Source organism: Mauremys mutica, chromosome 10 (genome assembly GCF_020497125.1).
Source record: "Mauremys mutica isolate MM-2020 ecotype Southern chromosome 10, ASM2049712v1, whole genome shotgun sequence".
NCBI lineage: Eukaryota > Metazoa > Chordata > Testudines > Geoemydidae > Mauremys > Mauremys mutica.
In genome coordinates, this window is record NC_059081.1 from 49,357,373 (window position 1) to 49,383,042 (window position 25,670).

The window sequence follows — 25,670 nt, forward strand, 5'->3', positions numbered from 1 at the left end:
AAACAGTGAGTTGGCAAAATTTGCAGATTATACAAAATTACTAAAGATAGTTAAGACCGAGGCTCACCAAATGAGCCTGCACATTGAGTGGATGTTTTCAGAGAACTATGCACGATGACTCCAAGATCTCTTTCTTGAGTGGTAACAGCTAATTTAGACCCCATAATTGTATATATATAGTTGGGATTATGCTTTTCAGTGTGCATTACTTTGCATTTATCAACATTAAATTTCATCTGCCATTTTGTTGCCCAGTCATTGAGCTACAAAAGGATCTCTCAGAACGGAATGACTGGGCAACAAAATGGCAGATGAAATTTAATGTTGATAAATGCAAAGTAATGCACACTGAAAAGCATAATCCCAACTATATATATACAATTATGGGGTCTAAATTAGCTGTTACCACTCAAGAAAGAGATCTTGGAGTCATCGTGCATAGTTCTCTGAAAACATCCACTCAATGTGCAGCGGCATTCAAGAAACCAAACAGAATGCTGGGAATAATTAAGAAAGGATAGATAATTGAACAGAAAATATCATGTTGCCTCTATATAAATCCATGGTACACCCACATCTTGAATACTGTGTGCAGATGTCGTCACCCCATCTCAAAAAAGATATATTGGAATTGGAAAAGGTTCAGAAAAGGGCAACAAAAGTGATTGGGGGTATGGAATGGCTTCCGTATGAGGAGAGATTAATAAGACTGGGACTTTTCAGCGTGGAAAAGAGACGGCTAAGGGGAGATATGATTGAAGTCTATAAAATCATGACTGGTGTAGAGAAAGTAGATAAGGAAGTGTTGTTTACTACTTCTCATAAGACAAGAACTAGGGGTCACCAAATGAAATGAATAGGCAGCAGGTTTAAAACAAATAAAAGGAAGTATTTCTTCACACAATGCATGGTCAACCTGTGAAGCTTCTTGCCAGAGGATGTTGTGAAGGCCAAGACCATAACAGGGTTCAAAAAAGAACTAGATAAATTCATGGAGGACAGGTCCATCAATGGCTGTTAGCCAGGATGGGCAGGAATGGTGTCCCTAGCCTCTGTTTGCCAGAAGCTGGGAATGAGCGAGAGGGGATGGATCTATTGATGATAATCTGTTCTGTTCATTCCCTCTGGGGCACTTGGCACTGGCCACTGTTGGAAGACAGAATACTGAGCTAGATGGACCTTTGGTCTGACCCAGTAGGGCCATTCTTATGTTCAATAAACATCACCAGGGATCACTTTTCCAAAGCAGTCACTCTGTATGTGACTTGTCAGTCCTCATTCTCAAAGGAAATCTATGCAACACCTTCAAAAGATGAGCCTGGGAGCTTAAATTTATAACTTGGCTAGACACTGAGTCATTGTCTTAATAAACAACACTGGTCACTGAAATCCACTGATCACAAACTCCTGGAGGAGAACAAGCACTGCAGGTATCTGAACTCACTTGGACCTACAGGGACAGAGTGCTTGGTACACAGGTACTACAGCCCAGATTTGCAGTAATTCTACCCTGAGGGATAAAAGGGATGAGGCCTGATACCTGGCAGGGTGCACTCAGGGAGATCACAGGGGGGACAGAGGTGCAGCTAGCCTTGAATAGTGATACCTGTCATCAATTCCATACAAAATAATGAAAATCTAATATGGGATTCAACTGATTAAATTCCCATCCTTTGAGGTTTTATTAATAACATGTAGTTTTATGGAATATATATCTGATCAAACATACCTGATTTCATTCTTCAGTGAAGTTGCAAGTTTGGTTGATAAAGGACACTGCTTACATGTAATATACTTAGGTTCTTGTAAGGCATTTGTCTTCGTGCCACACAACATTCTGATTAGAAAAATATAATATCAATAGAGCACACGTTAGATGGATTTGAGAATTTTCTGAGAAGAGCTGACACATCTTAAAAAATAGTTGTCCGGTTGGGAATCATCACTGAATGGGGGTGTTTCTAGTGAGGTTCCAGAGATTGGTGGTAGGCCCTATAACTCTAGTGAATGTTTTGTGAAAACAATACCATTTCGTAATATAAATTGAGTTTACTTCAGTTATTAAATCTAATGTTTTGGGGTGCATTTACAAGAAAGACAAGTATTCGTTAAATAGCTCACCATATTTTCTGGTGACCTGGAAGTAAATAGAAAATCTCTGCTGATAAAATTTGTAGATGACACAAAGATTGGTGGAGTGGTAAATAATGCTGAGGGCAGGCCTCTCATACGGAATGATCTGGATCGCTTGGTAATCAGGGCCCATTATAACCATATGCCAAGGTATAGGTCTAGGAACCAGGAATGCAGAGCATGCCTACAGAATGGGAGACTATTCAGGAAGCAGTGACTCTGAATAGGATATGGAGGGTCATGGTGTATAAGCAACTTAATGTAAACTCCCAGTGTGATGCTGTAGCAAAAAGGGCTAATACAATCCTTGGATGTATAGGTCGATAATGGAATACTGCATCCAGTTCTGGTATCAGCATTTTTAAAAGGATGTTGAAAAATTGGAGAGGGTGCAGAAAAAAGCTGTAAACAATGTTTGAGTGATTGCAAAAATGTCTTAGAGAGAGACTTAAAAAGCTAAATTTGTTTAGCTTGTTGGAAAGAAGACTGAGAGATGATTTAATTGGTGTACAAGTACTTTGATGGGTAGAAAATGAGTACTAAAGGGCTCTCCAATGTAGTGGAGAAAGGCACAACAAGAACAAATGGCTGGAAGCTGAACGAGGACAAATTCAAATTAGAAATTAGGCACAGATTTTTATCAGTGCGGGTGATTAACCACTGGAACAAGTGAAGTGATGGATTCTCCAACTCTTGATGGGGGCAAATCAAGGCTGGATGCTTTTCTGAAAGATATGCTTTAGCCAAACTCAAGTTATTGGGCTTGATACAAGGGCGCAAGGTGAGATTTCATGGCCTGTATTATACAGGAGGTGACACTAGATGATCCAATGTTCCCTTCTGGCCTTAAACTCTATGAATCTATTATAGTGTTCCTAGCTTCATGTTTTGCAATTTGCTCTTGACCACTGGGAATGCAGAGGTTCTGTATTAGTTAGTGTTTTTTTGCCAAAATGTATTGTGATCCTGTGGTACAGATATGAGCTTCTTGAAATATTTTATCATTTAATTACTTGCCAACTCAGTGGATGTTGTTCATTTGGACTGCAGGGTCACTATACTTTTCACAGACACTCTCCACCTGTATGCTCCCTGCTTCTAGTGGATTATTCAGAAGACTTTGAATTGTTTCTTTTATTAGCATTTGAGAAAGAGCCATGTGCCTCTAGTCTTAAGAACGTGATAAGAAGAGATTTATTTTGTTTCATTTCCCGTTTTCCTAATAATCTATATTTTGAAACTGGATTGGCCTTTAATTTGTGGGCAATTTTGCCTTTTTATCATTAAGGCTCCAACTCACATGGAGATTTAGTATGGGGAATTTACAAAAATATGTAACTTGTATAAGTACAAAGCTATATAACATACTGTAGCATTGTTTCTCAAATACATTGCAATTTTCACATCTCATTCTTGAGGGGGGAAGCATGAATCAACTTCTGACACAATTGCAAAAAAGAAGACTGACACATGCTGTATTTTATTTTTACATTGTAGTATTCTAGGTCCACATTTTATTCTGCATACTGTTTTATTTTTGTTGCAGTGAAGTATTAGCTCTAACTCTCCAAATGTCATCTCTACACTGTAACTGCTGGGATCTTTAACACTCATCAGGTTTTTTTTTAACTACAATTTTGCATATGAGAAATAATTGCATGACTCTTTAGTTGTCAGCTTGCCTTGAAGAAGACCTACCATTCTAATAGTATCAGTGTCATGTGACAAATAAGCAGGATCAGTAATATCAAATATAGGAAGTGTGAAGCAAGAAAAATGGCAGATGGCAGTAGCATATGTCCATTATGCTATTGAGAAAAATACACAAACATTTAACACCATTGTCACTTATAAGCAGCATAGGCTGCTGGCGTGTCTCCCCAGTCCAGGAGTCTGGGCCAGGCCCTTTTCTCAGGGCTTCAGCTTTACTTCCTGCAAATAATACAAATTCAGCACAGCAATCATCCATTCCCCTGTAACCAGGGATCTTCTGCAGGGGCCTTTGTATTCCCTACAGGTTCCGGCTCCGCTGGCCACTTACCTGAGAGTCCATCTGCCTCAGGAGCTAACTTGCTTCCTGTATCTCTCTCCCCCACCCCACATCTCCTGCAGGAGCCTTCCTGCTCCCTGTAACACTCTACTCTCCCTGAGTAACTTGCTGGCTTTTATGGTCACCTGATCCCTTGCTGATCAGGCTGAGCTAGGAGATAGCTAAACCCCAGCTCCTCTTTAAAGGACCATCCACTGTGAAAAGCAGTGATCCCTAATAAGAACTTGTGCACATATTTCTTTGCCAGAAGGGGTGTAATTCTGCAATCACACCATGTATGGAATTTCAATTGAAGTACGTGTATTAAAAAAAAAAGAAGCTGTATCTCAAAACATTTGCAGAGTTAAAAGACAAGGGCAGAAGAAACTTGAAATAAAAAATGAGGTATAGGCAAAGGAGAAAACTTTGCTAACTTGTGTTCCTATTACAGTTTATAACATGCACTTTCTTTGGTGTAAATGTGCTGCTTTTTTCCAGTTTCTGTGCATCCCTCTCGTGTCTCTGACCCTATTAATCTATATCAATGGGCGGAGCAAATTGCAGCTAGTAGTTGCTCAACTGCCTGTCATACGGTAGTGTAGATGTAGTTCAATATAGAATCTGCAATGCCAGAATTTGTGCTGCACTAATAAATACTGTTTTGAGTCTACTAGCAGTGGAGGAGGTACTAGTGTTCCATTTGTTTATTGCATTGATTATGCATTTAGTTCAAACATAATAACAACTAATCTTTACTAATTAGAGCTAAGCCATGGCTTTCTGTATGTGTCAAGAATATCTTGGATGAATTCATGTCTTATTCTTTTGACTACATTTTAAATTTTGTTTGTCTATGCAGTAAGGGCCAGGTCCTGCTTGCATTGAAGGGAATAGAAGTTGTGCCTTTGACTTAGAGGTCCTAAGTAGAAATCTTAAAATAGTTACCTAGTTCTTAGTTATTTTGTTTACCTTATTGTTTCCTAAAGAAGCAAGTATAACCAAAAAGGGCAGTGCTCAGATAAAATTCCTGCAGCGTGGGGGGGTGGAATCATACCTTCCAAATTAAAACCTGTCACACTGTTCTGAGGTAGTGGGGGAGGAGGGAGTGGCAGATGTGAGCCCCTCCTTAATCCCCGTTTTGGGTTACATGGATCTACAGTGTCTACAGCAGGGGTCTCAAACTCAAATGACCCCGAGGGCCGCATGAGGACTAGTGCATTGGCCCGAGGGCCGCATCACTGACACGCCCCCTTGCTGCCCCTGGCCCCACCCCCAATCCACCCCTTCCATGAGGCCCCGCCCCTGCCCTGTCTCTTCTCCACCTCCTCCCCTAAGCGCGTGCAGTTTTAATAAATATATACACTCAGTAATGCACCTCACTCAAAGGACAAAACACGCACTTAGATTTACTGCCTAAGGCTCTGGGAGGGAGTTTGGGTGGGGGAGGGGGTCTGGATGCAGGCTCTGTGCTCGATGCAGGCTCCAGGTTGCGGCAGGGGGTGGGGGTGCAGGCTTTGGGACGGAGTTTGGGGATAGGAGGGAGTGCAGGGGTGAGGGCTGTGGGGCTAAGGGCGAGGGGTACATGATGCAGGAGGGGGCTCAGGGCTAGGGAAGAGGGTTGGGCTGTGGGGTGAGGGCTGTGGATGAGGGGTTCATGATGCGAGGGGGCTCAGGGCTAGGGAAGAGGGTTGGGCTGTGGGGTGAGGGCTGTGGATGAGGGGTTCATGATGCGAGGGGGCTCAGGGCTAGGGAAGAGGTTTGGAGTGTGGGGTGAGGGCTGTGGATGAGGGGTTCATGATGTGGGGGCGCTCAGGGCTGGGGCAGAGGATTAGGGTGTGGGGGGATGAGGGCTCTGGCTGGGGCTGAGGATTAGGGTGCAGGGGGATGAGGGGTTCATGATGTGGGGGTGCTCAGGGCTGGGGCTGAGGATTAGGGTGCGGGGGAATGAGGGCTCTGGCTGGGGCTGAGGGTTTGGGGTTGGAGAGGCTCAGGGTAAGGGAAGCCTGCCTTGCCAGTACTGGCGGAGGGCAGGCACTAGGACCCTGCACCCTAATCCTCAGCCCCAGCCAGAGCCCTCATCCCCCCACACCCTAATCCTCTGCCCCAGCCCTGAGCGCCCCCACATCATGAACCCCTCATCCCCCCGCACCCTAATCCTCTGCCCCAGCCCTGAGCGCTTCCCTTCCCCCCCCCAGCCCGGCCCCAGCGGGTCCCGCTTCCCTCCCCCGGCCCCGGCGGGTCCCGCTTTCCCCCCCCCTTACCCGAGCGCGTCTCCGGCGGTCCCGCTCAGAGCCGCGTGGTGAGGGGGCGGGGCTGGGAGCTCCACGCCCAGCGCAGCGCTCAGCCCAGAGCTCCCAGCCCCGCCCCCTCCCCACGCGGCTCGGATCGGGGCGGGGCTCAGGCGCTCGGACGGAGACTCGGCGCTCTATGCGCCGAGGCTCCAGGAGAGGGGCGGAGGCAGGAGCCTCCGCTTTTCTCTTGGGGGCCCCTGCGGAGCTCCCCTGGGGAGCTCCGCGGGCCGCAGGGAAGAGCTCCGCGGGCCGCATGCGGCCCGCGGGCCGCATGTTTGAGACCCCTGGTCTACAGCCTATGCCACTGGCATGTCGTTATTACCCAATGAAATGCTTTGTAGAGATCTACAGTAGTGTTCTTCTCCAGGGCACTTGGGCGCATGCAGTCATTCTATGCAGGTTCTCTCTTGCTTTTGTTGCCCATACAATGGTCCTTACAGTCTGAGCTAATGACAATGAAATATTGATCTCTCGTCTTATGAAACACTAAATGTAATATCATTTGCTGTATTGGTTTATACAAAGGTGGAAAACAGTAGCTGGGCTTATTAAAGCCATCTATTATGAATTTGAATTTCAACCATATTGATTTTATTTTGCAGTGCTGAAGTGTGATTCCCAGGCATCAAAAAACAATGCAAGTCTTTAGGACAACTGAAAGTATAGCAAAGGTCAGAAGGAAAGGAAGTAGCGATATTAGATTGTACAAATTAGGTTTTGATGAAGCCACTATAGTACTAGCAAGTGAAGCAGCTTATAGCGTTGGCATCTAAGTGTTTGTGAAGGAGGAAAATGTGAAATAAGTATGTATCTGAATTTAAATGAAACATTGTCAACCTTACTGCAATTTTATATTTTTACCACTTAAGATATATTGACTTGTATAGTGCTTGTGTGGGAAGCGCTGAAAAAAGAATTGTTGATATGGACTTGTATCTGGTGTGGAAGGAGAAGGGAGATTTGAAGCACTTCAATGTAAACTGGAAAGTGAGTGCATAGGGATTGATGCAGCTTACTCTGCCCTTGTACTGGTGCTGAAGGATTTAGCCATTGGGATGGAAGTTTCTGGTGGGAACTGAAGACTGAAGTTTCAGAAGGGAATATATTAGGGATTATGGCATTCTGGAGATTTTGTAGCAGCCTTATTTTAGTGATGTGTGTCTCTGGGGAAGACATCTAGTAAAACTGTCTTTTCATCTTTGCTTCTGTGCCATTCTTTGCATTTTCAGTGACAAGGGACATACTGTACTTGTGATAATTAACTAAATTTCAATCCTCAGATGGGAATACATTCAAATCTTTTAACCTTGGTAGTATCCCACATTCCTAAATGGCCCTCTCAAGGATTGAACTCACAACCCCGGGTTTAGCAGTTCAATGCTCAAACCACTGAGCTCTCCCTCCTCCACACCAATGGACTTCAGTGCTGAACTGTTATGCTCACAGGGATACACATTAATCCTGGTTGCAATGATCTGCTAACAAAGATGGCACACTTCATCCCAAACTATATCTTTCCTACCACATTGAGACCCAGCTTCACTCTTCCTAGAAAATGTTTTCCTTTAAGCCTTATGAAAACTCACTTCATCACACTGGTACTTCTCTAAAAGCATGAAAATGTGCCATGTGTGCACTTATGTAATGTACTTTATTTCTATGAAATCTGGTAACATTCATATGCTAATTCATAGAAGATCTCTTCCAGTCGATGTTTAGTTTGATATATTTGGTTGTGGTATAAGATTCTAATGGGTTTAGCTGAGTCTACTGAATACACAGTGCAGTGTGCAGAAAAATGAATTGTACTAACATTTTAGTAAACCTCTCTGAATCTGACAAACTACTTAAATTTCTAACAGAAGAATCTAAGCTTTTTAAATTAATGGTGATATACAAAGGGTGCCTATAGCACTAAAAAGAAAACATATTTTACACAGGACGAGAAAAAATCCTTCTTCTGCTTGCACAATTTTGTGTTTTACTTTAGGTATTTCTATTGTGTTAGAACTAAATGGCTAGTGAAGTCATTGTATGTAGTCCAGCCTAGTTAAATAAATATTAAAAATAATGTTTCTGTAGGTCTGAAGTTCTGCCATCCATATCTTGTGATCCCTCTCTGTTTCTCTCTCCTTTTCTCTTGAAATCTGTCCATCCATTGCTAACTTTCTTCTATCTGAAACATGCCAGGAGATTTTTTGCATTTCACTTGGTCTGCTGCAGGACTGTCACTGGCCATTTCAAAATTCATACCATTGGCCTGGGATGGCGAACCGTGGCTAGTGGGAGCTGCAATCGGTTGAACCTGCCAACGCGGCAGGTAAACAAACTGGACCGGCCTACCAGGATGCTTACCCTGGCGAGCCGCGTGCCAGAGATTGCCGACCCCTGCTATATCTATATAGTGGCTTCCCTAGATAATTCATATTGACAACACCTGTTCACCATATGAATCCAATAGCAAATATAATGCATCCACTTTCTTTTAGCATCTTTATGAAATGCATGCTCTTCACCACTTGTATCATTCTCACCCACAAGCATGCTTATAGTTAGTGCCTTACCTACTTACTTCTAAAGCAGGGGTGGACAAACTTTTTGGCCCGAGGACCACATCTGGGAATAGAAATTGTATGGTGGGCCACGAATGCTCAAAAAATTGGGGTTGGGGTGCGGGAGGGGTGACGGCTCTGGCTGGGGGTGCAGGCTCTGGGGTGAGGCCAGAAATGAGGAGTTCAGGGTGCAGGAGGGGGCTCCAGGCTGGGGCAGAGGAGTGGGGTGTTTGGGGGGGGGGAGGGCTCCGGCTGGGGGTGCAGGCTCTGGGGTGGGGCTGGGGATGAGGAGTTTGGGATGTAGGATGGTGCTCTGGGCAGGCACTGAGGGGTTCGGAGGGTGGGCGGGGGATCAGGGCCGGGGCAGGGAGTTGGGATGTGGGAAGAGGTGCATGCTCCGGCTGGGGGTGTGGGCTCTGGGGTGGGGCTGGGGATGAGGAGTTTGGGGTGTAGGAGAGTGCTCTGGGCTGGGATCAGGACTGGGGCAGTGGGTTGGGTCGCGGGAGAGGCTTGGGGTGTAGGCTCTGGGCAGCACTTACCTCAAGTGGCTCCTGGAAGCATGTCTCTTCTCCAGCTCCTATGTGGAGGCGCGGCCAGGCAGTTCTGCATGCTGCCCTGTCTGCAGGCACCACCCCTACCGCTCCCATTGGAGTGCCAGAGGGGCCATTGGAGCAGGGCTACTGGAGCACATAGGAACTGGAGGGGGGCCACGCCGTGGCTGGAGCACCAGAGCGGGGCCATGCCGCAGCTTCCGGGAGCTGTGTGGAGCTGCCCCCAGCCCTGCGTCCCGTCTGGAGTTTGGGAGCAGGGCAAGCCCCAGACCCCACTCCCCAGCAGGAGCTCAAGGGCTGCCTTAAAATGGCGGGCGGGCCAGATCCAGCCTGTGGGCCATAGTTTGCCCACCCCTGTTCTAAAGGGTTCAAAGCTGCCTTCACAGTGCATTCATCTGCATTGACTTCCATGGAAGTGGTATGCTCTTAACTGCTATTACTTCCCTTGTAGTTCTGCTCCTAAAACCAATGATGTGTTTTCCAGAGTTTAACATATGTGAAACCTGCACAATACCATCAAAAGGCAAGCCTGGGAACTTAAATGCATAAGTCTGCTAAACACTAAAATCCATGGACTTAACAGGGACGCTGGCTCTCTGGCTCCTTATAACAATTTATGACTCACCACACTGCCTGCTATCCTTAACTGCACACTCTAAAACTTTTATTTGGAATAGCCTAACCCCCAATTGCCCACTTCATTTCAAGTGACTGCCTCCTACACGCATTACTCCTTCTGCTTAACAATCTGTCCCAACTTATATTTAGCTCAGAGTCTCTGCTTCTTCCCCCATACCTGAAGAAGAGCCCTGTGTAGCTCTAAGGGCTTGTCTACACTACAAAATTAGGTTCATTTACTGTAATTTAGATTAACCTACAGCCAATGCAGTAATTCAGTCAACTGTTAGTGTCCACGCTACCCTCCTTCTGCATCCTCACCTGGAGCGCTTGCACCAACTGAAGGGGGGCACTGTGAAGCACTGACAGCTGAGTGTGGGGCACTGACAGCCACACAGGGTTCACAGTGGGAGCCCCCCATCTGCCCAGAGGTGACAGCCCCAGCTGTGAGCCCCACATGGGCTCAATTTCACAGCACAGCGCCAACCAGCAGTGAAAGTGACATTTTTGTCAATTCCACGTTGTGTTCCTGGGAGCTGGGAGCCCAAGGTCTCAGCGGGGACCCTGGGAAGCAGCCCAGCTGGAAGCAGGAAACTGGGCGGAAAGCAGGGCTCCCAGCCGGGAGAGGGGAGCCTAGACAGCAGCCCACAGGGAGCGGGTAGCCAGGACCTCAGGGGCAGCTGGGCTGTAGCTTGAGCCCCTCATCTGCCCTAGGGTGAGGGCCTGAGTTGTGAGCCAGGTTCAGGGTTCACAGCAGGGAACCCACCGGCCTTTCTTGTCAATTTCACAGTCCACACAGGGAGCTGTGAAATTATCAAGAATTTTAGCCAACAGCTGATATAAGTAATATGGTGTCTACGCAGACACTGTGTCATCCTAACTACACTGACATAAGCCTTACGCCTCTCGTGGGGGTGGAGTTATTATATCTGTGTAGTAGGGCACTTATACCGGCAAGAGCAAGGCTGTAGAGTAGACACTGTCATAGTTAGGTTAACATAAGCTGCCTTATGTCGACCTATCTCTGTAGTGTAGACCAAGCTTAAGGCTTGTACCTGCCACCAGCAAAAGTTGGCGCAATAAAAGATATGACCTCATCTGCCTAGTCTCTTTCATACCATTATATTGTGTCAAGTGACATATTAGTGATACAGATCCAGGAAGACAGTCAGACTAAGTCTCTTCTGCAGGTCCTTATATTTCCTTCTTGAACACTAGGTTATCTTCTCTGGGCTCATTGTTTCATTCATTCTGTTATCCAATTCCATAGTGTTCAGTTTACCTATCAATGTCCAGTCTCTTAAAGTAGTTATCTTAGGAGCAGGGCTGGCTCCAGGCACCAGCACAGCAAGCAGGTGCTTTGGGTGGCCAACGGAAAGGGGCAGCAGTACGGCTCTTCGGCGGCAATTCAGTGGCGGGTCCCTCAACCCCTCTGGGAGGGAAGAACCTGCGTCCGAATTGCTGCTGAAGAATGAAGCGGCAGCGGTGGAGCTGCCGCTGAAGTGCTGCTGATCGCGGCTTCTCCCCCCCGCCCCGCCACTTGGGGCTGGAAAAATGCTGGAACCGGCCCTGCTTAGAAGGTGCTGACCTTAACAATGATTGCTTTTGTGAGGCCATCAGATGAAAACAACATAATGTTACTTTGCACTTTCATAAGCTGCTTTCATTAGAGAATCTTGAAACTCTAACAAACAGTGATCACCTTTGTGTAACAGTATTCTTTCCATTTTACCGGCTGGTGAAATTGAAGTATAAAGAGGTTAAGGCCAAAATTCTTGCGTAGCCACAGAATATGAGTGTTTCGATTATTAGGCATCCAGTGAGACACATCTAGGGCTTGATTTTAGCAGAAGACAGTGGGAGGGTAGATGTTGATGTTTTTAACCTTCAGTCAGCATTGCTAAAGATAAGAGCCTTTTGTGCCCTCAGTTACATGCCCACAGCTCCTAATGAAGGTAAAATCATGCCATAGGAGTCTTAAGCAGGGCACCCAGATTTAATGAGTTAAAGCTGTTAAAAACTTGGGTCCAGGTGACTTTCCTAATGTTGGTCAGCAAATCAGTGTCAGAACCTCGTCTTCTAAAAATAGACCACCATGCTTTTCTCTCCTGGACAGCTTCAGAATCCCGTAGGATGAAAATCCTTGGATAGCTATGACTTATTTTTCCGTTGTGTTCTATATGTTTCAGTTGTAACTATTTACTCTTTCTACTGAGCAAATGAATACTCAATACATATTCATGTGCAGATGGCAGGGGCTGATCTCTAGACCTTGCCAATACTTTGCAGTTGAAAAAGTGTCAATGAAGATAATTGTCCAGCTGTAATAATGAAGCCATTTTTCATAAACAGTTGTGTAAGTTGCTGAATCAATACATTTTTACATCACATTTATGCATCTTCAGTTTATATAACAGCAGTAATTATCATTTTAAAGGTAGCTAAATAACCTAATGTGTAATTAAGATCTTAAATAACATACATTTTGGGAGCTTTATGAGATTTCTTTGCTACTTTGGGACCAGATTCTAATCCAGTACACCAATGCAAAGAGGAGGAACTTGCACTGACATCAGTTACTCCAAATGCATGTGCAGCTGGATATCAGAATCTGTTCCTTTTATCTTTATTGCCTTAAAGGGACTGTCAAGGTTATTTTGGAACCGACACTTTAGTTATTTTGAGGCTATTATAATCTGATGAGATAAATTCTTCAATTGTTAAATACCTAGTGGCAAAAAGCAATACACACAGCATTAGGGCACTAAAAATGATTTAACATTCAATACACTTGCACTGTATCGTCTCTACTTAAAGGAAAAGGACTATTTCCAGTAATTTAAAGATCATATAGAAATCTTAGGGCATTATTTATTCAGACTACAACACAGTGCCTATAGTTGATATTTCTGGGATAAAAATTCTATTTTTGTTGGTTTATTCCCAGGAGTGCAAACACTGCAAACATGAGCCCATCACAAATTATAAGTAACTGTGCTTCTCAAACTCTTAATTTATTCATATAATTAGGATCAGTACATTCACGCACATTATCAGATGTAAGCCTGCCTCATACAAAGTTATCCTATAATATTTTATTAGTTTTATCAGTATCATCTTACTGAAAAAAGTAACACTGTCATTAATACTGTGGCCCAAACTGAATAAGTGATTTGTCACAAAATGTTTGAGTTTGAAACAAATCTTCTATTCAAATGAAGGTAAAGTTACCATCAACAGCATGTGGAAAGCTGTGGAAAGCTTGGGCAATGATGCCAATTTTTAAAGAGTGGCCAGAGATAATGTATTGAGTGCCTTATTTTTTTTAGTGTTCAGTTTTTTGTTGCACAGACCTCAGGATTGATTTCCAGAATATTGACTTCATCCATATTTCTGGGTGTCCTGTGCTTTTAAATATGAGGCCAAAGGTGCCTGAAATTGGGCACCCAAAATCAGTGGCTGGTTTTGAAAACAGATTCACCCACCCAGTCTCTTTGTGTCTCATTTCTGCATCTGAAAATGGGGATATTTTCCTATCTCATGGGAGAGTTGGGAGGATAATCCATTATTGCCTGAGGTACTTAGAAAGGCCTGTGAATAAAAATAGGAGGATATTTGGACACACAATTCCGGCATTAATTCACCAGTTATGTCCCAAATGTTCTTTATTATGCACAAAACAATTTGTACACCAGTCAGGTTAAGTGCAAGATTTGTTAGATTGAATGGGTGCGTTGCTGCATTGCCCCAATATGGGGCTCTGGCTAAATGCCAAGGTTTTTAGCACCATAGGTTAGTCAGCTTAGCGATTTGGAAAAAACCTCTCTGGTGTGTTTCATTCAATACTCAACCATGTCTGCAGGGTGAGCAAAAATAAAACTAATTTCTGAAGGGGATAATCCATTATTACGTTTCTCTGAGGTTTGGGAAATACTGAATTGACAGATGTGCCCACTAGAAAATGAATGATCTCTCTTCTATAGCAAGTAAAATGTGTCTGTTCATGCCCCTGCCTTCTCCCCACCTTCTCCAGCTCTATTTCTAACCTTGTGTTCTTCTCTTTGGGCAAGATTTTACCAATATGCTTTGGCTGTGTTGCCCCAGCAGCTGGATGGATGAGTTGGGCTCAGTATACTTAAGGTTGTTCACCTTGTATTTATTTCTGCCTTTTCATAATGGTACTTCATATAGGGTTGAGCTTCATGTAAAAGTTTAATGTTCTGTGGACTGTTTCACTTATGATTCTATGATGATTCAAATATAATCTACAATAAAAACACTTTGTTAAATTTGGAAGGCCACTCTACACAGAAGCAAAAATTAACTTCCCTTTCCTACATTCAAGCCTCCCTCCCCGTGCTGTGCCAAGGGCCCCATAGGAAGGGATATTATGTATAGCTCAGATGTGGAAGGGTAGGACAGGATTAGAAGGGCTTGAATTGGGAGATGCATATCTCCTGTGTGATGGAGAATTCAGATTGGTGACATCTCTGTACTCACAAGTAGAGCCCTGCAAATCTGTGGATATCCACTTAATATCCATGGATATCTGCGGACCATGTTTGCGGATCAGATGCAGATACAAATTTTGTATCCACACAGGGCTCTACGCAACGCACAAACATGCCAGTAGTGGGCTACGTTGGATGACCGCTGCTAAATTAGAAACAAAAGCATTATCCTGGAGGATTTTCCCACTCCCTTTCTAATGCACTCATCTATCAAAAGCACCAATTTCTAGTCCTGATGGTTCACAGGATATTAACCTTAAATCTGTCCTTTGGCCAGGTCTTTGGCCCAGGCAGTACAATATAATTCAGGAGAGAAATAATGCTTGTTGTTGGAGAGCATTAGAAATAGTCCCACAAGAATGGCTCAATATAGGGCTCAATAGAAATAGTCCCACAAGAATAAAATTGCAGGAGAGGCAGTTAAATTGCATTTATCTGTTTGCTTGTTTTTATCACATTGTTTAGCAATTTCCCGCAGGATACTGTTATCATGTGTGATACTAGCATTTACAGAATGCTGCATAATATATACATTTCCTTTCATACTGTCAGTAATATAGTTCAATACCTTTCTTTTTTGTTGCTTTAATGATCAGTTTTACCTTGTGCCTGTGACCTCGGTGAGGCTGCTATGATCTGTTTAAATCAATTTAATTTGTTAAAGTGTTTTTGGGCTGGTGGCTGTATAGAATTATATATATTGACGGGTCCTTTTTAAGTCTGCACATTGATTAAAAAGATTCTGGCAGTCAAATACTGTTTGTTTTTTTGTTTCTTCCATACCTCAGATGCCAAAGGATTTATCATTCTCAGTCTAGCACTAAGCATTAGTCATCACAGATAACTATTTTAACGTCTCTTTACTTTGTTTCTATAGTGCTTGCTAGAAAATACGCTGGAGGTAATTTTTTAACTGTTTTCTGGTCACAACTTCTATATGTGTAACCATTTGTTTCTATAAATCAGCATTGCTATGGACAAATAATTGCTTGCCTCTCTGCCTCATTTGCTTAGACAAAGCCAATTTATGAATCAAAAGGTGGATTTGGGATGTGTAAATCAGGTTGTGCACATAAAAATAGGGTTGACTGGGTATTTTGGTACAATCTGTGTGCAATCACTGCTTGGACTGTGTACTCTTTGGGCTGGGGACTGTCTTTTCATTGTGTATGCACTGTCTCGTAGAATGGAGCCCTGACTGGGATACTACCACAATACAATTCCTTCTCTTAGTCAATATCTTGAAAAAAGTTTGGCTAATGAAAGAGACATACTGGAGTGGAAGTGCTGTACTCTGCCATGGCACTGGCATGTATTCCTGGGTGGTGAAATTATGTGTTCATTTCTGTCATTTTACCTTCCTCAGAAGTTACCTTTCACCTTTATACAGATGAGAAAAGTGAAGTGTAGAGATGTTAAATGAGCTTCCCATGGTTGTAGAGCAAGGAACAGAACCCAGGTCTTCTGACTGCCATTCAGTGCCCCATCAGCTAAAGCAAGCTAAACTATCAATATTTAGGCCTTGTTCTTTCCTGTGTATATAGACTTTGTTGCTCTACATTCCTACAGTTTATAAATAATGCTTGTTGGACCATAGAATAGAAGCATAGAATATCAGGGTTGGAAGGGACCTCGAGGTCATCTAGGTTCTCTTCCTAGCTTTGTTACTGACTGAATTGACTTAACCTTTTTTGTGCATCAGTTTTACTCATAGGTAAATAAAGATAATAATGCTATATAGTTGGATATGAGAATGATAGACCCTGAATAGAATACTAATTCTGTTTTATCTGCTGAGTTGGAGCATTTAAATTATTTCCAGCAAACCAGAAAAGCAGAAAGGTGTTAAAGTAAGGAGAATGACATTATGGGGGCTAATGGTGAGTGTTAGTTTTTGGGGCCATAAACAGGAGTGGCAGTAGGGTAGCAGAAATGAGGGGTGTTGAGTTGAAAAGGGGTTGCAAGAGTAGGGAGTGATGTGTGTTTGTGGGCATGAAGTGGGGCAGAAATGAGGAAAGTTAAGGAGTGGGCAGAAGTAATTGATCAATGTAGGGTGACCAGATTTTATAGGGACAGTCCCGATATTTGGGGCTTTTTCTTAGATAGTGCCTATTACCCCCCACATTCTGTTCCGATTTTTCATACTTGCTATCTGGTCACCCTAGATCAGTGGGAGTTTGGGGAAGGGTTGTTTGAAGCCAGTGATTGCATTACTGGACTCATGGCGAGAAGACTGTTGCCTCCCTCCAATTCTTAAACTTTCAGAGACAATGTTTAGTCTGTTCTGGTGAAGTAATCAAGATTAGAACAACATTTGGATTGGGTGTGTTGTATGTGTCTACCAAATCAAGTGTGGGTGTTTATCCAAGAGTTATTGGGAAGTAGAGTTCAAATGAATTGGAACTTTTGCTCTGAAATTATGTCAAGCATACTGTAGCTAGGGCAGATTTTACAGTTTTGGCTGGAATGCTATATGTTTCCTTCTAAAATTGGCTCAGCCGATGGAAAACTAAAACTACAACAACATGTTTTAGTTATATTGGAGCTAGTCTGGGAGTAGAACGCTTGGGAAGGATTTTTACTATCCTCCAGGGTTTCTTAGACTTTTTCATAGTGTAGGCACATGTTAATAAGCAGATTTGTCATGTGGACATCTCCCTTCCTGTCTGTGATTGTACACACTGCCTTGCATTGATTCACAATCACCAAATGCCCTTACTCAGATAAGTATAGGAACATATTTAATGTATTTTAGCAGTCTCTTAATGTTATTTAGCAGATGAACATGAGGAGAACCAGTCCCATATGGCCAGCTACCATTCCACGGCACACCAGCAAGTACTCCACAAACCACTAGTGATCCATGGATCACAGTCTGAGGATTGCTGCTCTGCCAACTTTCCAGTGTAAATAAGAGCGCAGAAAAAAGACAAAGAACAGAACTCTTCTCTGATGCTGATTCTCCATCATCTTCTTTCACATAATTTATTCGTTTATATGAATGAATTTTAAATGAATTTTTGGCTTATAATTTGCCAGCAGCCAGCTATGTCAAATATTGTACTTGAGTAACTGTAAGACATTTAGAACTGTATAACAAACAGGGAAAGAGAGAGGAGTCATTGATCCAGTAACTCCCAAATCCACTGCTCACACCCTGTCCATGCCTGAGCTCCATAGTCACTACTGTGGTCTCTCAAGAGAGCTCTATGGAGAGACGCTGCTCCCTGTATCTGCTCTTCCTGCGCTGTGGAGCCTCCTGACCTATTATGTGGATTCCAAAAGTGTGTAGGGGTGAGCATGCATTATAGCTGCTATCTTACCTTTATCTATACCGGAGCCTCCTTTTCATCCTTTATTGCACCCCTCTTCCTACAGGAGAGGGATGGGAGCATTAGCTCTGTGGTTTAGTCCCTTTCACCTGGGGTTTGATTTTTGAGACTGTTTAAACTTCGTAGTGCCTAACTTAACAAACTATATTTGATTTAAGGTAAAGTCCTTATCACACCGTTCAGATCAGGACCCCGATCCCAAAGTCCAATGGCTGTTTCTTTCTGTTCTCTTAGGTGAAAAAAGGGAGATGGACAGAGAGAGAAATATCTTGGGCTGTTTGCCCCTCCCTTTTATAGTTCAGCCCCCCTCAAAAGTGCTATCCTGCTAAGCATAAGGGGACATGGAGTCTAGTGAAAAAAGATGCGCTTCTCTTTCACCTGTGTGTGCTGAGATGCAGATTTTCTTTGTCTTCTTTCTTTTCTCTCTCATTGTCTGAGAACCCTGTTTACAACTAATATGCAAATTGAGGTAATCACACATCCCTTTGTATAAGACCTCTTTGACCACTTTTGCTTTAATTGGTGCTACATGAGTTTGAACATGTGCCTTTAACATTATACAGGGTGGATTTCATAACTTTACATGCAACATTGCTGCATACATTTCCCCAGGATATTATTGACCTGTGAGTATTAGTTTTCAAATGGTGCCTCACAAGGCATATTTTGTACAACAATTATTACAATACCATGTAGGATGTGAATGCAGGGGTGCATTCACTCACAGTGGGGTTAAGCTATGTTTGAACTATATTTTAAATACATATTCTAGCAATGGATTCCAAACACAGGTCCTGTTTTAATGCAAAAGAAAAGATAAGCCTGAGGTGCGTTTTAAGTCCTGGTATTCAGAAGTGCTGAGCATCAGCAGCTGCTACTGCCTTCAACTAGAGTTGTAGGGGCTCCACGCTGCAGGGCTAAGTTAGGCATCCTGAAGCTGAGGCACTTCAGATCAGTGGCCGTTTTTGATAATTTTAGCCTTGGGAATCTACAGCTACTTGGTCCTAAATGGAACACATTTTGGAATAGAAACACAATCAGTATACTGTTGTAAATAATTAAATGTCTATGGTTGCAAAGGGCAATTCTGCTAAAATTGAACATAGGATACTGAAAAATCAGTGCAAGAACATAGCATTTACTTATCAGGTTCAGGGCTGTCATAATGATTAAATGGTGGATTAAAACAACTGTTCATATTTTGTAGCTGCAGAACACATTATTTTAATAAATGCTGAAGGTCATTTATGTATCTCAGTATTTCTGTGAAAGTATGATGGAAACAAGTAAGATGGATGAACATGATACACCACATACTTAATAAAATTGGCACATATGCAGCTTGGCAGTACAGCAAGATATTCAAATTATTAAAATACTTCAGGCTCCACAACATAACACTATAGTGGATTATGTACCTTTTAGAAAATTCTAACATAAAATGTGTTTCTGATCTACTATAGCATTGTGTGTTCAGTTATTCTTTTACTTGTACTAGAAAATAGCAGCCATTACTCATTGGTACCATAATTATTGTTTTGTGGAAATTATTAAGGCTTACAGGTATAAGAGCAGTGGAGAGAAAAAAGCAGAATACAGTAGGGCTGTCTGTAGCACTAGAAAGAAAGGAAGTCAACTAGTAACTGAGAGAATAAAGAACGGGAGTACTTGTGGCACCTTAGAGACTAACAAATTTATTTAAGCATAAGCTTTCGTGGGCTACAGCTCACTTTTTGCATCCGAAGAAGTGAGCTGTAGCCCACGAAAGCTTATGCTTAAATAAATTTGTTAGTCTCTAAGGTGCCACAAGTACTCCTGTTCTTTTTGCGGATACAGACTAACATGGCTGCTACTCTGAAACCTGAGAGAATAAAATTGACAATGATTTTCAAGTGATCTACTCTGGTTCTTTTTTTCTTTTGTTTTTTAACAAGACTAGGTAAAGAAAAGGGAGAAAGTATTGGTGCCCTTCTTATTTTCTGTTGCTAAAAAGCAGGCAAGGGAATGCTTGGAATGGTCAAGCTGTACAAATCAGCAGGTCTGAATGATATGCATTGTAGGTTGTTAAGGGAATTAATTAGTTAGTGAACTTACTGAACCACTGGCAATTATTCTGAAATGTTATGGACAGTTGCAGAAGCCTGCAGGATGGAAATAAATGTGGTATCAGTGTTGGAAAGAGAACATTTTTTGTTCAGAGACTTCAGTCTCTAGTAAAATAAATATTAGGAGAGAATGTGTGAACACCTGGGGCTAAACTTGAAGTTTTTCCTTAATCTTTACTCAGGAAAACCCCTTGTGATTTCTTAGTCAGGAGAAAGGCATGTGCCTAGTCTTCAGTGAAAACGCTCCCATGCTTAAAGTTAGGCACAAGCTTAAGAATCGGGGCTATAGCGAGACCTCATGAGGAGTTAATAAAACTGTGATTAATAAATACCAAGTGAGGCATAGAATTCACTGTGATGGAGAAACATGAAAAGTCATAGGAACAATAATAAACATCCAGTTATTGTAGATGTGAGTTTGCAGTGTAACATGGAGGCAAAAAAAGGCCCGAGCGTGATTTTGGTCTTCATACAGTATGTGGAGTCATTTCATGGATTAGGAAGGTAATTGTACAGCACTGATTAGATGACAACTTTACTATGCACAGGTCTAGGTGTGACATACCAGGGTACAATCCAGACTAATGAGCTGCTGTGTTTCCCCTGTCCTGAAACCTTGGGTGCCTTACAATGCTTTGCTGAAGCACCTCTCATGTGGGCTGCTCACAACAATCTGTCAGCATGCAGTCCACACCCTGAGTATCTGTGTGCTACTGCAGCCAAACCAATCTTGGTTATACTGCTGGGTGACCCCAACACATCCCAGATATTCCCCAAGAAATGTATGTCCTGTACTGCCCAGCACTCTCCTGGACAGGACAAATTATATTAAGTCAGTTATTTCTTTAATAGAAATAATATGTACACAAATTGTCACCCCAAATGGAGTTTCCCAGACACTTCAATTTAAACACACTGGATTAGATAAAACAATAAAACAAGTTTATTAACTACAAAGAGATTTTAAGTGAATACAAGTAATGGGGCATAAAAGCCAGATATGGTTACAAGAAAAATAAAGATAAAAAACTACTGGTGCCTAATTTAACAAACTGTTTTTTCACCACATGTTTTCAGCAGTCTTACTTGCCAAACTTCTTAGGTCAGGACCTCTCCCTCAGTCCAATGGCTACTTCCTTTGTTTCTTTGGGTGCAGTGAATTGATGGGCGGGGAAGGGGTGACTTGGGATGTCTGTCCCTTCTTTTTATAGTCCCGTCTCCACTTTGAGAACCATTTCCAGCTGGGACCGAGGCTACAGGCAGTCTGTAGGGAAAGGAACTCCATGCTATTTCTTTGCTAAGATGTAGATTTTTTGTTCCCCGCCCCCTCTCCTGCCAAAGAATGGTCACTTAACAGGTAATGGGCATCAGCCTTGTTTACACCAGACTGAGGTGTCCACTTACCCTTTGTCTCTGAGAAACTGGTTTGGCCACTCCCCAGGCTTCTCTGGAAAACATACTTTTAGTCATGATCTCAGCTTATGTTTATAACTTCACATCTAACTTGCTATATGCTTGTTGCCATGATTTTATTGACCAGGAAATTGAGTTTTTAAATACCTCAGAAGACATGCCTTGTACAAAAATGGTTACAATGCTGTGTAGGGTGTGAACATGGGGGTATATTCTGTCACACTAGGCATCTCACTACCTGAAATATTTTGACAAATTGGAGAGAATTCAGAGAACAGCAGCTGGTATAAAGAAAGGTTTGGAAGAATGACTTACCAAAAGAAGCTACAAAAATGAAATGTGTCAATAAGGGTAGAGGAGAGTGTTTGATGAGCATCCATAAATATCTCTAAGATTTACAATCTCGTGGAGGGAGGAAAATTGTGCAGGAGGGTGGAAAAACTCTCTCTGTCTCTTTGCCAGATTACACACTTGCCTATTAAAATTAGCAACGGTGGGAAAATACTCTGTGTGATTCATCCCAGAGATTCCTTCACCTGGGTTTATCAGAGAGAACTAGCTTGACCTCCCAATTGTGAAAGAGGCTGCGGAGCCATTCTGAAGAGCCTGGAGATTTGTGCAGGCTGTGGGATCCACAGGAACCACTGCCAACCTTACTTATGTTTGGTGGTACCTTACTCTGCAAATAGTCCCCTGGACTTTATATGGAGTTAAGATACTACTCATTGCAAGCAGGAACATCACAGTTTGGCCCATGACTATTGTAGTCCATTGTTCTGACCTTGAACTATCAAAATATGCATTCTGTATTAGCACAGTTGCTAGATTACTGTAGCTCCATGGTCTAATGGAAACATTGAAGCCCTAAGCTGAATATGATGGGTAAAAAATTAATGACAGTGAGATCTCTTAGGTGTAGTCTCCCAAGAGAAAGTGTGAAACCCCTGTTGCTTAGGATATTTGAAACTATAGTGGACACAGATACATATTGTTGGAAACAATTCTGCATTGATGGAGAGAAGACTCAGTAACCTAACAGGTTTTTCCCAACTTGTTTAATTACATGAAAAATAGGGACAGATGTAAAACTGCAATCCATAATTTATTACCTAGTAATACATAGACAATAAATGTATATGACTTAGACACTTAAAAAAATTGAACATACATTGATTCTTATATACATTCTAGTCTCATCACACTTTACAGATATAGGACCTTATTCTGTTATGCTAAATCCCCTTTAAACCACTCCGACAGTGCAAATACTTCTTTTTTTCTCACCTTAAAGCCCCTTTATGCTTTAGTGTAACAGAGCATTGGTGTAACAAAATTAAGCGAACTTAGTGTAGGCTAAGGGCTAGGATTAGATGGTGTAATATATTTTGGATGGAATATTTAAGTGATAACAGTTTACATACGTTCACAAGTTGCAGATGCAGTGCCATTCTGTTTTCTCTTGCCCATTATCTTCTGGTAAAGACTATCTTTGATTTTTATGATTCTCCTCAAAGTGCAAGCTGTTTACTCAAAATGTCTTGACCATCTTTATTTTCTATTTTCAATGTAAATCTACAAACCCCCTTTTTGTTGAATCTTTTGGAAATGCTATATACATCAGTCAAGAAGGCTTAAACAGTTTCTGTGTGGAACTAAGGCCAGAATATATTGTAGCTGGAAATGACTGTGTTTCTGCCTGTACTTCCACCAGTCTGGACTTCTAATCAACTTTTAAATGCAGAAGGATTTATGGCCCAATGCTGCATATGCTGTGCATCTAACTCCCAATGAAGCTAATGTGAATGTTAGCTGTGCAAGTAATGCATGATCAGACCCTTATTTTCTATAATGAACAGTCCTTTTGTTTATCTGAGGGATTTGTGCACAAGGAAGCTACAGGAAAAAAAATACCCGGATTCAAACTTCCTTTTAAAAGCTGCAAGTCTGTAGCTTCTGGCATTTTTGTTTGATGACTGAGAATTCTGATGCTACAGAGGTCTATTAAAAATGTGTAGCATGAAGTACATTTGATGCCTTAAGCTATTTATATCAGTCTTTTTAAAATGAGAAAATAACCAGCATAATAAAAATAATTTCTGTGCTTTGTTACAACATTAGCTCTTACCTGACATTTGTCATTATTTCTCTCTCCCTTCACAGTGCATTGAATGCTACAAAGCAGAAACGATAAAAGTTGAAAGATGTTGACAAATGAATGATATGCGAGCAAGTGTCTGTCGTGCCCCGGCCGAGAAATTTGAAAATACTAGGGTAAGGTTTGTATTTAACTTTATTTCCGTTGCAAGTCAACTGATTTATGTAGTAAGTATATAGGTCTGTTGGCTCACATTAGGTGAAATGACTTTGTCAGTCAACAGTTGAGGAGTAAAATGGATAATACTTAACTTATTCCATTCAAATATAGATGAACTCTAATATCTACTAGTTCATTTCTGAGTTGACTGGTGACTTTGAAAGCAATGCTGATTACTTTCGCTAAACATTGGTCTCAACAACTTAAAAAAACATAACAAGTATAATAGAAAGCAATTCAAAACTCCATAAAGAGTAGTAAGAAGGCATTGAAATAATGTGTGAAATCCTGACTTCACTGAAGTCACTGGAAACCTCCTCCTCCATTGACTTGAGTGGGGCCAGAATTTCACCCAGTGAGCCAAATTCTAAGCCCCACTATAACTGCTTTGTGCTGCTAGTTGGCTTAATGCCACCGTTGCCTCCCCCTGAGCGGATGTAGCCCAGAATCAGATCCAGCATGTTCATATGTAAGTATTTATTAAAATTTTAGTTCTGTATTTTCAATACTATTGTGCATGACAAGGTCAATAAGAAAATCACTAGGCCAAATCCTTCCTTTGGATACAACTGTACAAGTCTCATTTAAGACAGAGAGTTGTGTATGAGTAGATGAGGGCTGTCTTTGCTCCACTGGTCCAATTCTACTTTAGCTGAAGTCAGTAGCAAAACTCCTCTTGATTTCAGTGGCAGGAGAGTCACACACAATAGCACTGAAAATACAGAACTTAAATTTTAATAAATACTTTCATATGAACATGTTGGATCTGATTCTGGGCTATATCAGCTCATGGGGAGGCAAAGGCGACATTAAGCTTTTCTTCCACCATAAGTTACACTGAGGAAGAGGTAGAGGGATGACCAAAAGGAGTAGAGAGCTTCCTCAATGTCCTTTGCCATACTGGAGATAAAATGTTAAGCTTCCTTAATGCGTTTGGCTTTGAACATTTGTTTAGAAGTTTCAAGACAGAATGTTGCATATCACAGTCCCTGAAAGATAACCTAGAAATTACATTTTGCAATGAAACACTGTTGTTTTCATAATTTTAAATTGCAGTGGGTGAACTTTCAAATTTGGATACAGAGAGTTGTTCAAAGAACATCCGTTAGTTGGAAAGAAATAATAAATGTTAATGTATCATTATCTGTTAGATTGTACAAGCTGGCATTTTCCATCATCAAACATTGATAAAAGTTGTATACCTACTCAGGGTCAAGGAAAGAAACATAAAATTAATGAAATGGTGCTTGAAAATATGAACTTAGTAGATGGCTGAGGGCTAAATTGTGTTGACCCTACTCATGTACCAAATGATGATTTCCATTTTGTACTATGTGTTGAGCAAACCTCTAAATTTGCCTGAGGGCAGCTTATTGTAATACGTTTCAGACAGTTGCCCTACTCAGAAAGATGTTATTAACCCTATCACAGAGAAGCCATCATGGCAGCAATCTGGAGCCATCGACTTTCAATGACTCTAAACCTTTGGCTTACCCTCACGGAACAGTGGTTTCTCACCTGGAGGGGGCTGGAGATTCCCAACTTGAGCATATGGCACAGAAGAGAGACCCTACTGAAGAACAGGATTCTGTGCTGTGCAGAGGGAACCAAACATAGCTGCATGTAGTATGGTCTTGCAGGAGAGGACAAGAGGGACTCTGACCAGCCTGAAATGCTGACAAACCTTGGACTCATTTAAGGAGTGAGATCAAACTAGGGGAGGGAGCATTTCAGGACCTTGGATTATTTTCAGATATCTGAACCTGCAAGTGCTTTTAAAAAAATAGATCATGATGATTAAGAAATTCCTTTTGCTAAGCC

General features: G+C 42.1%; 1 protein-coding gene across 9 annotated transcripts in view; it reads left to right on the plus strand.

The window, feature by feature from the left end:
- The window catches only part of GULP1 (GULP PTB domain containing engulfment adaptor 1), a 322,371-nt gene that overhangs the window by 112,903 nt on the left and 183,798 nt on the right, over window positions 1-25,670 (plus strand). For all 9 annotated transcript variants that reach the window (XM_045032402.1, XM_045032397.1, XM_045032396.1 and 6 more), the window contains one exon: window positions 23,696-23,806. In XM_045032402.1, coding sequence (XP_044888337.1) covers window positions 23,751-23,806 — 56 coding nt within the window. In that variant the 5' untranslated portion in view covers window positions 23,696-23,750. The remainder of the gene's footprint in view (window positions 1-23,695; window positions 23,807-25,670) is intronic.